At 40.3% G+C, this 12,400-nt stretch overlaps 1 protein-coding gene across 1 annotated transcript in view; it reads left to right on the top strand.

Moving 5' to 3' along the window:
- LOC134670483 (rho GTPase-activating protein 26) overlaps positions 1-12,400 on the top strand; it is a 72,650-nt gene that overhangs the window by 22,316 nt on the left and 37,934 nt on the right. The window contains exon 3 of the mRNA XM_063528308.1: positions 10,130-10,201. Coding sequence (XP_063384378.1) covers positions 10,130-10,201 — 72 coding nt within the window. The remainder of the gene's footprint in view (positions 1-10,129; positions 10,202-12,400) is intronic.

Consider the following 12,400-nt stretch of genomic DNA (forward strand, 5'->3'; position numbering starts at 1 on the left):
TTTTGGAATCCAAAATGGTCATCGTTTTCGAAATCTGCGCCCCCTAAAACCAATAAAACGACACCCATGACGACTTTTATGACATAGTGCATGGCCACCATTTTGGAATCCAAAATGGTCATCATTTTCTAAATCTGCGCCCCCCAAAACCTATAAAACGACATCCATGACGACTTTTATGACATAGTGCATGGCCGCCATTTTGGAATCGAAAATGGTTATCGTTTTCGAAATCTGCGCCCCCCAAAACCTATAAAACGACACCTATGACGACTTTTATGACATAGTGCATGGCCGCCATTTTGGATTTCAAAATGGTCATCATTTTCTAAATCGGGGCCCCCTAAAACCCATAAAACGACATCCATGACGACTTTTATGACATAGTGCATGGCCGCCATTTTGGAATCGAAAATGGTTATCGTTTTCGAAATCTGCGCCCCCCAAAACCTATAAAACGACACCCATGACGACTTTTATTACATAGTGCATGGCCGCCATTTTGGATTTCAAAATGGTCATCATTTTCTAAATCGGGGCCCCCTAAAACCTATAAAACGACACCTATGACGACTTTTATGACATAGTGCATGGCCACCATTTTGGAATCCAAAATGGTCATCATTTTCTAAATCTGCGCCCCCCAAAACCTATAAAACGACACCCATGACGACTTTTATTATATAGTGCATGGCCGCCATTTTGGATTTCAAAATGGTCATCATTTTCTAAATCGGGGCCCCCTAAAACCTATAAAACGACATCCATGACGACTTTTATAACATAGTGCATGGCCGCCATTTTGGAATCCAAAATGGTCATCGTTTTCGAAATCTGCGCCCCCTAAAACCAATAAAACGACACCCATGACGACTTTTATGACATAGTGCATGGCCACCATTTTGGAATCCAAAATGGTCATCATTTTCTAAATCTGCGCCCCCCAAAACCTATAAAACGACATCCATGACGACTTTTATGACATAGTGCAAGGCCGCCATTTTGGAATCGAAAATGGTTATCGTTTTCGAAATCTGCGCCCCCCAAAACCTATAAAACGACACCTATGACGACTTTTATGACATAGTGCATGGCCGCCATTTTGGATTTCAAAATGGTCATCATTTTCTAAATCGGGGCCCCCTAAAACCCATAAAACGACATCCATGACGACTTTTATGACATAGTGCATGGCCGCCATTTTGGAATCGAAAATGGTTATCGTTTTCGAAATCTGCGCCCCCCAAAACCTATAAAACGACACCCATGACGACTTTTATGACATAGTGCATGGCGGCCATTCTGGATTCCAAAATGGTCATCATTTTCGAAAGCGGGGCCTCCTAAAACCTATAAAACGACATCCATGACGACTTTTATAACATAGTGCATGGCCACCATCTTGGAATCCAAATTGGTCATCGTTTTCGAAATCTGCGCCCCTTAAAACCTATAAAACGACACCCATGACGACTTTTATGACATAGTGCATGGCCACCATTTTGGAATCCAAAATGGTCATCATTTTCCAAATCTGCGCCCCCCAAAACCTATAAAACGACACCCATGACGACTTTTATTACATAGTGCATGGCCGCCATTTTGGATTTCAAAATGGTCATCATTTTCTAAATCGGGGCCCCCTAAAACCTATAAAACGACATCCATGACGACTTTTATGACATAGTGCATGGCCGCCATCTTGGAATCCAAAATGGTCATCATTTTTGAAATCTGCGCCTCCTAAAACCTATAAAACGACACCCCTGACGACTTTTATGGCATAGTGCATGGCCGCCATTTTGGATTCCAAAATGGTCATCATTTTCAAAATTGGGGCCCCCTAAAACGTATAAAACGACATCCATGACGACTTTTATAACACAGTGCGTGGCCGCCATTTTAGATTCCAAAATGGTCATCATTTTCGAAATCGGCACTCCCTAAAACCTATAAATCGACACCCATCTCGACTTTTATGACAAAGTGTTTGGCTACCATCTGCATGCAAGACATTTCTCTTATTTTTACGTACAAAAATGGGCCCCTGTCAACTTTCAACCGAGATTTAATCGATAATTTATTCGATTAATGTTCAGATTAATTCAATTTCTATCTATGTTAGGTCGACTAAACTAATCGTGATTAAAATTTGAGGATTAACTTTTTTTATTCCATTAATTAGTCGAATAAACAGTTACCCCCGTATTCATAAACGTTTACTAAAGTTGACAAGCCGATAATAATCGTTTGTCCCTTTCCGATGTATAGGTATGATGGAAAGGGACAAACGATTATTATCGGCTTGTCAACTTTAGTAAACGTTTATGAATAAGGGGGTTAATCTATTAAGTCCCATCTCTGACCACGGCATTTTTACACTTTGAGAATATCTGAAAACAAATGAACACAAGGAGCCATTTTGCAAATCCAGTAACTTTGTTATTACTTTTGACAGCGCGTGTCATGTGTCTACACAGAGTCGACACAAAGTCGAAACATTTGCGACTACTTTGTGACTGCAATATTTCTCAGCCTTAAACCATATTTATACATCATAATTAACAAGTTTCGTAGTATGTAAAGCGTTATTTCTGTTATTTAAGTATAGTATACGCATCGAAGTACTAAAAATGCATCAAATAATATATTTATGAACACAAGCACTGAGAAGTAAACAATTTCATTTCCGGCTAAACTAAAACAATGTGGTGGCGCGTTGATTATATTACACTTAGTTTATCAAATCACTCGAGCAGTTTAATTCCCCATAATAATTTAAGTCCTATTGTAATATAAATGCAAACAATATATAATTACGTCTTGTAATTCGTTTTAGAGATGGCGTACTCGTATTAATGTCACTTATTTTTATTTAACTATTTTTTCATCTGACAGTTTCCATTTGACAGGAACAAAATGAACGAATGAACGAATGATTTTGGCATAAAGTAGTCGCAAACCCGAAACAATGTGTGCACACGGCGACCACACTTTATGTCACTTTGTGTCATGTGTCGACCCTTCCCCATTTCTGGTAACTGTGTCGACACGGCGACGACTCTGCGACTGGAATTGTGACCGAAACAGACGGTGTCGACACAAGATGTGTCTACACCGCGTCGTAACGGCGACTGGAAATGGTTGTATGGGTATAGCTACCTAAACATTTTGAAAAAGAGCTGGCCCCTATTTCACCACCGTGACAGGTCCGACAATTGTCGACATCACTGTTACTGACGTCACAGGCCTCCATAGGCTACGGTAACCGCTACCATCAGACGGGCGGTGTGGTTGTTTGTCACCAACATGTTAATTAAAAAAAAAACTCCACTATATCGCCAGTTAATAAGTACTTATTTTGCGAAGCTAATGACAATTGTCACAAGAAACACGACATTTGTCACGAAATTCCGACACAGAACTCATTTGCTGTCAAGAATTACCGAAAGTTCTTTGAAATCTTGTGACAATTGTCATCATTATCATCATAAACATCGCAAGACAAGTACCTGTTCTTTGCCCATAATAAAGTTTTTTTAAATAATACAATGATGGTGACAAACAGGAATACGGCCCGCCCGATGGTCAGCGCGGTAACCGTAGCCCATGGATGCCTGTGACGTCAGCATCATTGAGACTTGTCGAATTGTCGCACCTGTCACCGTGGTGAAATAGGGGCCTGATGCTCTTCAAACGCCTAGATCGATTTCTAGATATCAAACATAGTTAAGAACCACCGCAAGGAATTCTCTTTCACTTCAAAAACACCGCATCGAAATCGGTCTATCCGTTAGAAAATTACGGCGCCACAGACAGACAGACATTGGCGTGAAACATATGAGTATAACACACACTTTTTAGTGTTCCGTACAAAACTTTGTTTACGGAACACTTATGAGATCACTTCGGTCTTGCAAATCAGTTAAATACGTTTTTCTCAGAGACCGTTTGACATAGATACCTAAAATTTGGAACAGTTATAGCAATTACCACCACTCATATTGTGAATAAGTCAAGACTGCTTATTTCTTATTAAAGGGGGAAATTTAGGGGGTTGAGAGGGGTAGGCTGAAACTTTTTTCATTTGTAAGAATCGTGTGGGGTACCATTAGAAAGCTTGCAAAAAATTGAGTCGATGGACTGATTTTGACTTCATTTTAGACTGCAATAGTTTCGCCAAAAAATGCATTTAAAGTTGCAAGTTTTCATACAAAAATTTTCACCTCTGTCCTGGCGATTTTCGCGAAAACTATAGCTAACAGGCAGCTGACCAGTCAATACCCAACTTAAAGAAGCATGGAGACGGCGGGAAAATTATCAGCTTAACTTTATCTTTATTAGTTTTTCAACTGCAGCTTGACCTTTGGTTGCTTAGGGCTAGCTAACTGATGCTTACACTGGTCAATTCATATTAGGCGAGAAACATCCTTAGTTAAAACTTTGGCATTGAAATTTATGACTTATGTCTTTGACACAAAGTTTAATTCTGCTTGCTTATTTTTGTGGGATATTTAATTTTATCTCAATAGCCTACTATAAGTATGAGAGAGATCTACAAAATACGACCTTATTATATTGCAAATAAGTTTCAATTTCGAACGGGCTTTCCAAGCAATGGACTAGGCATCTCAAAAATCTGAAAAATTCAAATTAAGAATTCCGTTCTTGACTGTCGTTGTGTTTTTTTTTCCACAATAGGACACATAGAGTTAGTAAGGCGTATAGAGATAATAAAGTCATTTAATATTTATGAACAGCTTTGGCCTCATGTATAGATTTTATTGAGAGTATCTGATTCGTCGAAACAATATACACAATATTCCTTTTCATTAAGTACCATTACATTTCTGTATTAATTGTATAATTATAATATCTATTAATTATATTCAGTACTTATGTATATTTTTGAACGGATCGGTGAGCAACAAGATTCAGGGCTTTAACCGCGAAAATAGAAGTTCGCAAATTGCGAGCATTTTTCTCTGTCACTCTAATTACACCTTCATTGGAGTAAAAGAGAAAGATCCCCGCAAATTGCGAATTTCGGTTTACGCGGTAGCCCCTCAGTCCTGTTACGAGAAAATAATTTTGGAAGACATTAATAGTATATGACAGTTAAATATCACAGTTTTTAGAAACAAAGGTAAAATTGACGAAATATTTAAAGTAAGCCGATCTTGTTTTTTAGCAGTTCTAAATAATATTAAAGTCTATATAATATATGGCATAGAACTAGAAACAAAATCAAATAAAAAATAATAATGAGTTCTAAATTCAAATTGAAGGAGTATGTTACATTTTAAGGTATTATAGGCCAAGCGCGCACCACGATATTAATTTTTGCGACACGATTTTAGAATCGCGCTGTAATATATCGCAGAAAATTCACTGCGCGCACTGCGATGAAAATGAAAAAGTCGACCAGTCGCTTGTCATGAAACGTGTCTTTAATATGCGATTGCTGTATGACTTTGAGCATTTATAACACAAAGGTGATCCCCGTCTATTTCCATAATTAAATGGTCAACATCTAGCGTCTCATTTTGAAACTCCATTGGAGATGCAGGTGCCGAGATGTTGGGGTTTGGAGAGCGAAATGCCGACTGAGGTCCGGCCGGGGTGCGATTTTATTATCATAGTGCGCGCGGGGCCATACAACTCCGCATGCTGCAATTCACTTTGCGACAATCGCGTCGCGAACAATCGCGGAAAAATGTGACAAATCACAATTTAAAAATCGCTGCGATTTTTTTGTCGCATATGCGCGCACTAACATATAAACACATACGTTGCATTTCTGCGACAAAATTATCGCAGGACAAAAAATCGTGGTGCGCGCTTGGCCTTACTCTAAATTATTATAATACATCAAGCATTCGCGAGATGCTCGACTTCGGTATTCAAACACAAAGCAATAGTTCAAGAATCTAACTAAATGCAAAGGCCGAAGGAGCGATTCGAAGATCCGAAGCGTCCGACAGACGCGCGCCTCCCGTAACTTTTCCAAGTATTTTTAAGTACAAGTGTCTAAGTCGCAAGATCCAAAGGCTGAAGTCGCATTGGGCCGAAAGCCCGAAGCATCCAGGAGGTCAGTTCTAAACACAGGTAATTAATACAAGTGTCTAAATGCGAAGGCCGGAGGCCGAGCTCCGCGTAGGGCCGAAGGCCCGACGCCTGCAAGATGTCAGTGGTTAAACACAGAACTGACAGCCTGGACGCTTCGGGCCTTCGGCCCTACGCGGAGCTCGGCCTTCGGCCTTCGCATTTAGATACTTATACTATTGTTCTGTGTTTAAGTACTAACATCCTGGACGCTTCGGGCCCTCGGCCCTACGCGGAGCTCGGCCTTCGGCTTTCGCATTTAGACACTTGTACTATTGTTCTGTGTTAAAGCACTGACATCCTGGACGCTTCGGGCCTTCGGGCTACGCGGAGGTCGGCCTTTGGCTTTCACATTTAGACACTTGTACTATTGCTCTGTGCTAAAGCGATGACATTTTGCTAAAGCTCGGCCTTCGGCCTTCGCACTTAGACACTTTGTACTATTGTTCTGTGTGTGTAGTTGAATACGGTACCCTAAAAACAGGCAAACAACCTCTGTAAAATGTAACGATGCGAGCGGTACGGCTACCATCAGTTTGGCATTGACATAAACGCTACCGTGGGCGTGAACGTAATTTACTTTCTATGCATCTCGCTCGTACTGACATATTAGTGCGAAAGAGATATACCTATAGGAAGTAAATTACGTTCACGATATCGTTTATGTCAATGCCAAACTGATGGTAGCCGTACGGAACACTAAATGCCTCGAGCTATCTCGGACTTGGCCAAATTATTTCTTATAAAAACAAAATTGCTTAATAACGTAATTACTTATTTTGTTTATTTGACAATTAGCACTAACAGTTAAACCTTACGTACTAATCGATGTTATGTTACTTATGTCTAACATGCAGACAGGTACTTAATTAAGATGGATTAAATTACAATATATTACATGAGGGATAAAATTAATTACAATTGCAATAAAAATAAATTACCTTTATTACTTAATTGCGTTGCACAACTTGTTGTGGTAAGTTTATGTAAAAATTGATGTAACGTGGGTACAGTCAGCAGCAGAAGTAGGTAAGCAGGCGAGATGGTAAAGGGTTTGTGATAAATAAAAAGCGATGATCTTTATTGTAATAGGGTATACTTACTCAACTCACCGTGTTACATTATAAGTACAACGATTTTTTTTTATGTTAAAGCATTGAGTATATTGAGGCAGTTGATGTATTGGTGTTAACGAAATTTAAAACACATTGGAAGGCGTCGGATGCTGTTGCCCGGTGCTCCGCTCGCCGCCGCCGGTGATTACGGTCGCTATCGCCGCCGGCGCCGGCGCTCGCGCTGACGCATGCGTCATGCTTGTGCCTGCTGTCACGGCCATGTCGAGTCGCCAGTTGACAATGCGTGTAGTGGAGCATGACATTATAGTAACGCGCGCCACATTATTCACTATATGTCACTGCAACAAACAGTGTGACTACCACCAGTTTGGCACTGACATATACGCTATCGAGAACGTAACTTTATGTATATATGATACCTAATATACTTTTTATGCTTCTCGCTCGAACTCGGATAGGTATTAGTGCGAGCGAAATGTATAGAAAGTAATGTGTAGACGTCACCATATATGTCAGTTTTGACATGTCGATGACTCATGGTACGGGTAAAGGTACCCCATAGATAGCAAATTAACGTAATAAGTACCTACATAACACTCGCGAGATCTAGACTATTAGATTTTAGACAGTCGCTATGTCGAAATGTTTAACTGTATATAGTCTGTCTGGTGTCCGTTTATGTCTATTATCTGACATCACGATTCACGACCCCAATCCCGGTCATACCCGCCACTGATCAGCAACTATACCCACTATATCGGGAAACTATTTGGAACGTATGGTTAATATTGCGCGCGCCATTTATTTACTCCCGTCCGCTTGTTTACTGATAGTGCGGAAACCATTGACCATCTACTCAACTGTGCGTGGTCCCGTTTCTAGTCTTAACTTGGCCCCCAGACTCGTAACAACGTTCCTAGTATAAGGGTTAGGTTTATATTGGACAGCTAGTCTTTGGTAAAGTGAGCGTTTTGAATCAAAGCGTATAAACAGGTAAGTATACATATGTAGGTCGTGCGTGCATGCTCCAGGACTTTGGTTATACTTACTTACATCTCTTTTAGAATCGAAGGCCAACGGGAGCTAGATAGATACGCTTTGATAAATAAAGTCTGCCCGCTATATACCTCGTTCGTGTGCCATAAACATAATGGTCTAAGAGCTAGCTACGGAAATAGGTTTGCAATTTTTAGAGCAACGAAATCCCTCTAGTTAGTGTGCCATACTATCATTATCAATTAGTTTGGGCGCCTGGCAGCTGCTCTGCGTGTATAAACATCGCGGCTTCACTTTGCCTACAGTGTTTATACTGATTATTGTTTACGTTACCTTCCCAACAGATATCTTTACTCGCATTGTGCCGCGTGCACACTACGAAGGTAAATTTGTATAGCAAATACTGTGAATGTAGTACTGTGTGTGTGTACTCAGAATATAATATAATTGAGTTGCGGTTCTATAAATGATTTGTCATACCGGTAACTGTATTAAGTGATGGCCATTGGTGGCCGTTATGTCTTGGAAATATTAAGGTTTACCAATGATCACTTAAGTGTGGACGATGGCACATTTAATAAACATTTTTTTAAATTTTAGTGTAAGCAGGTACACTAAGTATCTAAAAATGTCTAAAACAGTTTTTTTAAACGCACCATCATCAAATTCTTTTCCAGTTTGGCGAAACATTTGGGTTTCAAAATTTCACCTACATTTACAGTACTTTTAATGACACTATAACCACCGACATCGTTATAAAACGAAGTCCCCCGCCGCGTCTGTCTGTTTGTATGTTCGCGATAAACTCAAAAACGTCTGAACGGATTTTAATGCGGTTTTCATCTATCAATAGAGTGTTTCTTGAGGAAGGTTTAAGTGTATAATTTGTTGACCCGTGTAATTTATAGAAAAGACGTAAGGTTTTTCTGTGAGAATGTAAATGGCGTGTGCAATGTATAATCTGGTTGGTTACCGCGGTGTTCACTCATGCTCGTTCTTAATGAAACCACAATGAAGGCGCACCTCGCGTAATGTTTGCTCAGCTGTGCTGTGCGCACCATGGTTAGATAACGCATTCTTGTTCTTCAAACACCAAAACTGTGGATTGCTGAATAGAAAAGGGCTGAATCATTAAAGGTATCATTTGGCAGGTGACCAGCTGTATTGTATGGTTTATATAAGAAACTATATCGCTACCTGCATGGACTCCTAAAGAGTGACGGATTAGTCTATCTTGCGGGCGAGATTCTTTCGCGGCGCTCCTGTGCTAAGCCTACAAGTGGGAAAAATTGTTAACCTGGGTTACTGAATTCACATCAAGTACGACCAAGTCATTAAATTGTATCTGGCATTGACTTGAGACATCGGACTTGAGAGAGATAGGTTACTGTCAGTGTAGTTGTAGTGTCCTAACACTGGCTGGCTGGCTGCCCACCCGCGGGCCCGGCCCACTACACGCTCAATTATCTCGATAGCATTCATTTGTTCAGATTACGAGGTCGAGGTAATGGGCGACTTGTCGACGATCCTTTCTGTTTATATCGTTATCTACCTACACAGTTAGCTGGGCATTTTAAAAACTTATTCCATATTGAGAGTCAGAGTATTGTACGCCAAATTCTGGCTGATTGTGATATGTAACCAAATACTAACCCTATATACCACTACTTATAACCACTCACATTCAAACAATAAATAATTTGTATTTTGTATTTGAGATAAGGCCCGGTAATGGTCAGCTAAATGTTGCTGTTATGCAGTCGCGCTTTTAAAAGGGGAGAACGGAATTTCTTGTCTTCGTTTAAAGTTTCTTAGCACAATCGTCCACGCTGCTAGGAATGAGAGTACCTGGTTAGTCCTTAATAAAACTTGGGTCAAATTGGCTAGGTGACTGTTTGTCTAATTGTATAATTGTTATATGCATGTATGTAGTAATGTGTTGTTTGTTGCAGCTGGGGCGTGCGCACGAGCAGATCATCGCGCCGCTGGAGAGGTTCCGGAAGGAGCACATCGGCGCCGTCAAGGTCACTACTACATTTTCTATCCTGTGCTTTCATTTTATATGTAGAAAGTGTAGAAACCCTGGATTTGATCGAATAATTGTAAGGATTGGAATAGCAGTGGCAACGCCAGACACTTCGACGCACTTTGTTGTACAATATATTATGGCGGGTGACTGTCACGGACGACACTGTTCTAGGTACATTAGGACTTCGCAAATCCGGAGGGGCAAAAAACCGACCGATACCGGATGACGGAGGTTTCCGTTTCTGGAATATCATTTCCAATTATGTTTACTTAGGTATGTAATAAAAATCACTTAATTGGAACACAAAATGAAGCAGCAAATAAGTCAACAAGCAAGACTTCTGCTTTACGTTTTCGCACCTGATTTCGAAGGCACTCCCGGACAGAGAACAAATATCAAATTTCGTAACTAAGTATCAAAGGCAGTGCACCGGCCTTGAGACGCCTGGATTACAGAGGGATCAGGGGATCACCAGATAACGGAGGGGTCCGGATTAGCACGGCTATACTCGTTCGTATTCGTGAACCTTAGGTATTATTAATCGGTACTGAGGTCAGGCTAGACCTCCAATGCCGTGCGACTACATGTTCCCAGCATGGCGTACGATATGCAACACGCGACGCGGCGTGCCCTCACGTGCGCTTGTCATTTAACGATGCGGCGTTATGCGATCTTATCGCGCCGTTCAATCTCTACCAGTATAGGTAATTGATAGCAAATATGTTCGGTCGCGTGAGATAACAAGCGTAACAACCACTATATTATAACTATATTCTATATAATAACTAAAAAAGTATTTTAAGTTAATGATTACTTGATTAGTTATAATTACCTTTTCACTGCATGGCTATTGGCTAGTCACGGATCCGACCGACCGTCTATATATCGTAAAAAAGGTAAAGGATAATCTGATCCACCAGCCTTGGGTCGCGTTTTATAAAACACTTGTAACGTGCAATCATTGTTTGCTTCTCTTTTTAATTATAAATATGATTACGGATTTTAAACCATCTATAAAAATGCGACTCTCTCTCTCTCTCTCTCTCACCCCATCGTCGACAACTGGTATTAGTTGTGTACGAGAATGTGTTCATTGTATGTTATATTGGGATATTGTCATAAAAAGATGAAGTGAATCACAACTATACATACTAATTTAATGTGCAAACTGTGCACCGTTTGCATCAGTGCACTGTTTACTACCATTATTAGACCATATCTCTTTACACTAAGGTGTACGAACGGACCGTTAAAGCATTCAACGTCAAAAGTCTACCCTTGAAAGTACAAAATAAATGTTATGAAAGGACTAGTTTCGCGCGAACGCTCTGTCGCTCGCCGTGAATGAGTGACGTAAATACCAAGACATAAGCTCCAGTGTTGTTGGTATGACGTATAGCGTAGGTATATGCGCGGCGCAGGCGAGGCGCTGACAAAAGCGCATCTGCGTCCGCCCGAGACGTGCGCGCGCATTCCGCCGTGATTAGGACACGTGAGCTGCACCGGAAGGAGGTACAACTGTCTAACACAGATGACAGATGAACCAATAACATCTTACCTACTCTTTTTACCTCATAGAAAAGCCGAATGATTTTTGATACATACGACTATGTAGGTAAGTATGTATTTGCAACTGTAACATACATAAAAGTGTGTTTCAAAAATTTTAAGAAAATGGCCGCAAAACTGTTAATCCTATTTTACGTGATGAAATATTACGGGTTCTTCCTTGTAATATGATGCTATTGAGGCGTTGACACTTAACTCCTTCAGGCTGTGGTCTGCAAAAAAACTAAAATGCCGTCGCAAATCTCTAGAGGGTTGTATGTAATTATGTATGTCATTAGGTTTTATTTAAATAGTTGTTTGGAGACAACATCCTTTTAAAACAAACGGATGTTGTCTCGTGTGACATTTATACTCTGCTTGGGTAAGGGTAGTGAAGCTTACATCGTAATAATCTGCACACTTGCCAACTGATTGCCTCTCGGCGTGATAAATATCAACATAATATATGACGAGTATCTCCTTTGGAATGATGAAAATCGTCTATACGAGTAGAAAACTTTTCGCAGTATCGGTCATCCCGATCCCGATACATTTGCCAGCAGTTAATAATGGTATTTTATAACCTATAATATATGTAATTGGTTCCTTTTACTTACAGTTTTTATCCGAACTCTACCTGTTATTG

The sequence above is a fragment of the Cydia fagiglandana genome, chromosome 14, assembly GCF_963556715.1.
Source record: "Cydia fagiglandana chromosome 14, ilCydFagi1.1, whole genome shotgun sequence".
Lineage (NCBI taxonomy): Eukaryota > Metazoa > Arthropoda > Insecta > Lepidoptera > Tortricidae > Cydia > Cydia fagiglandana.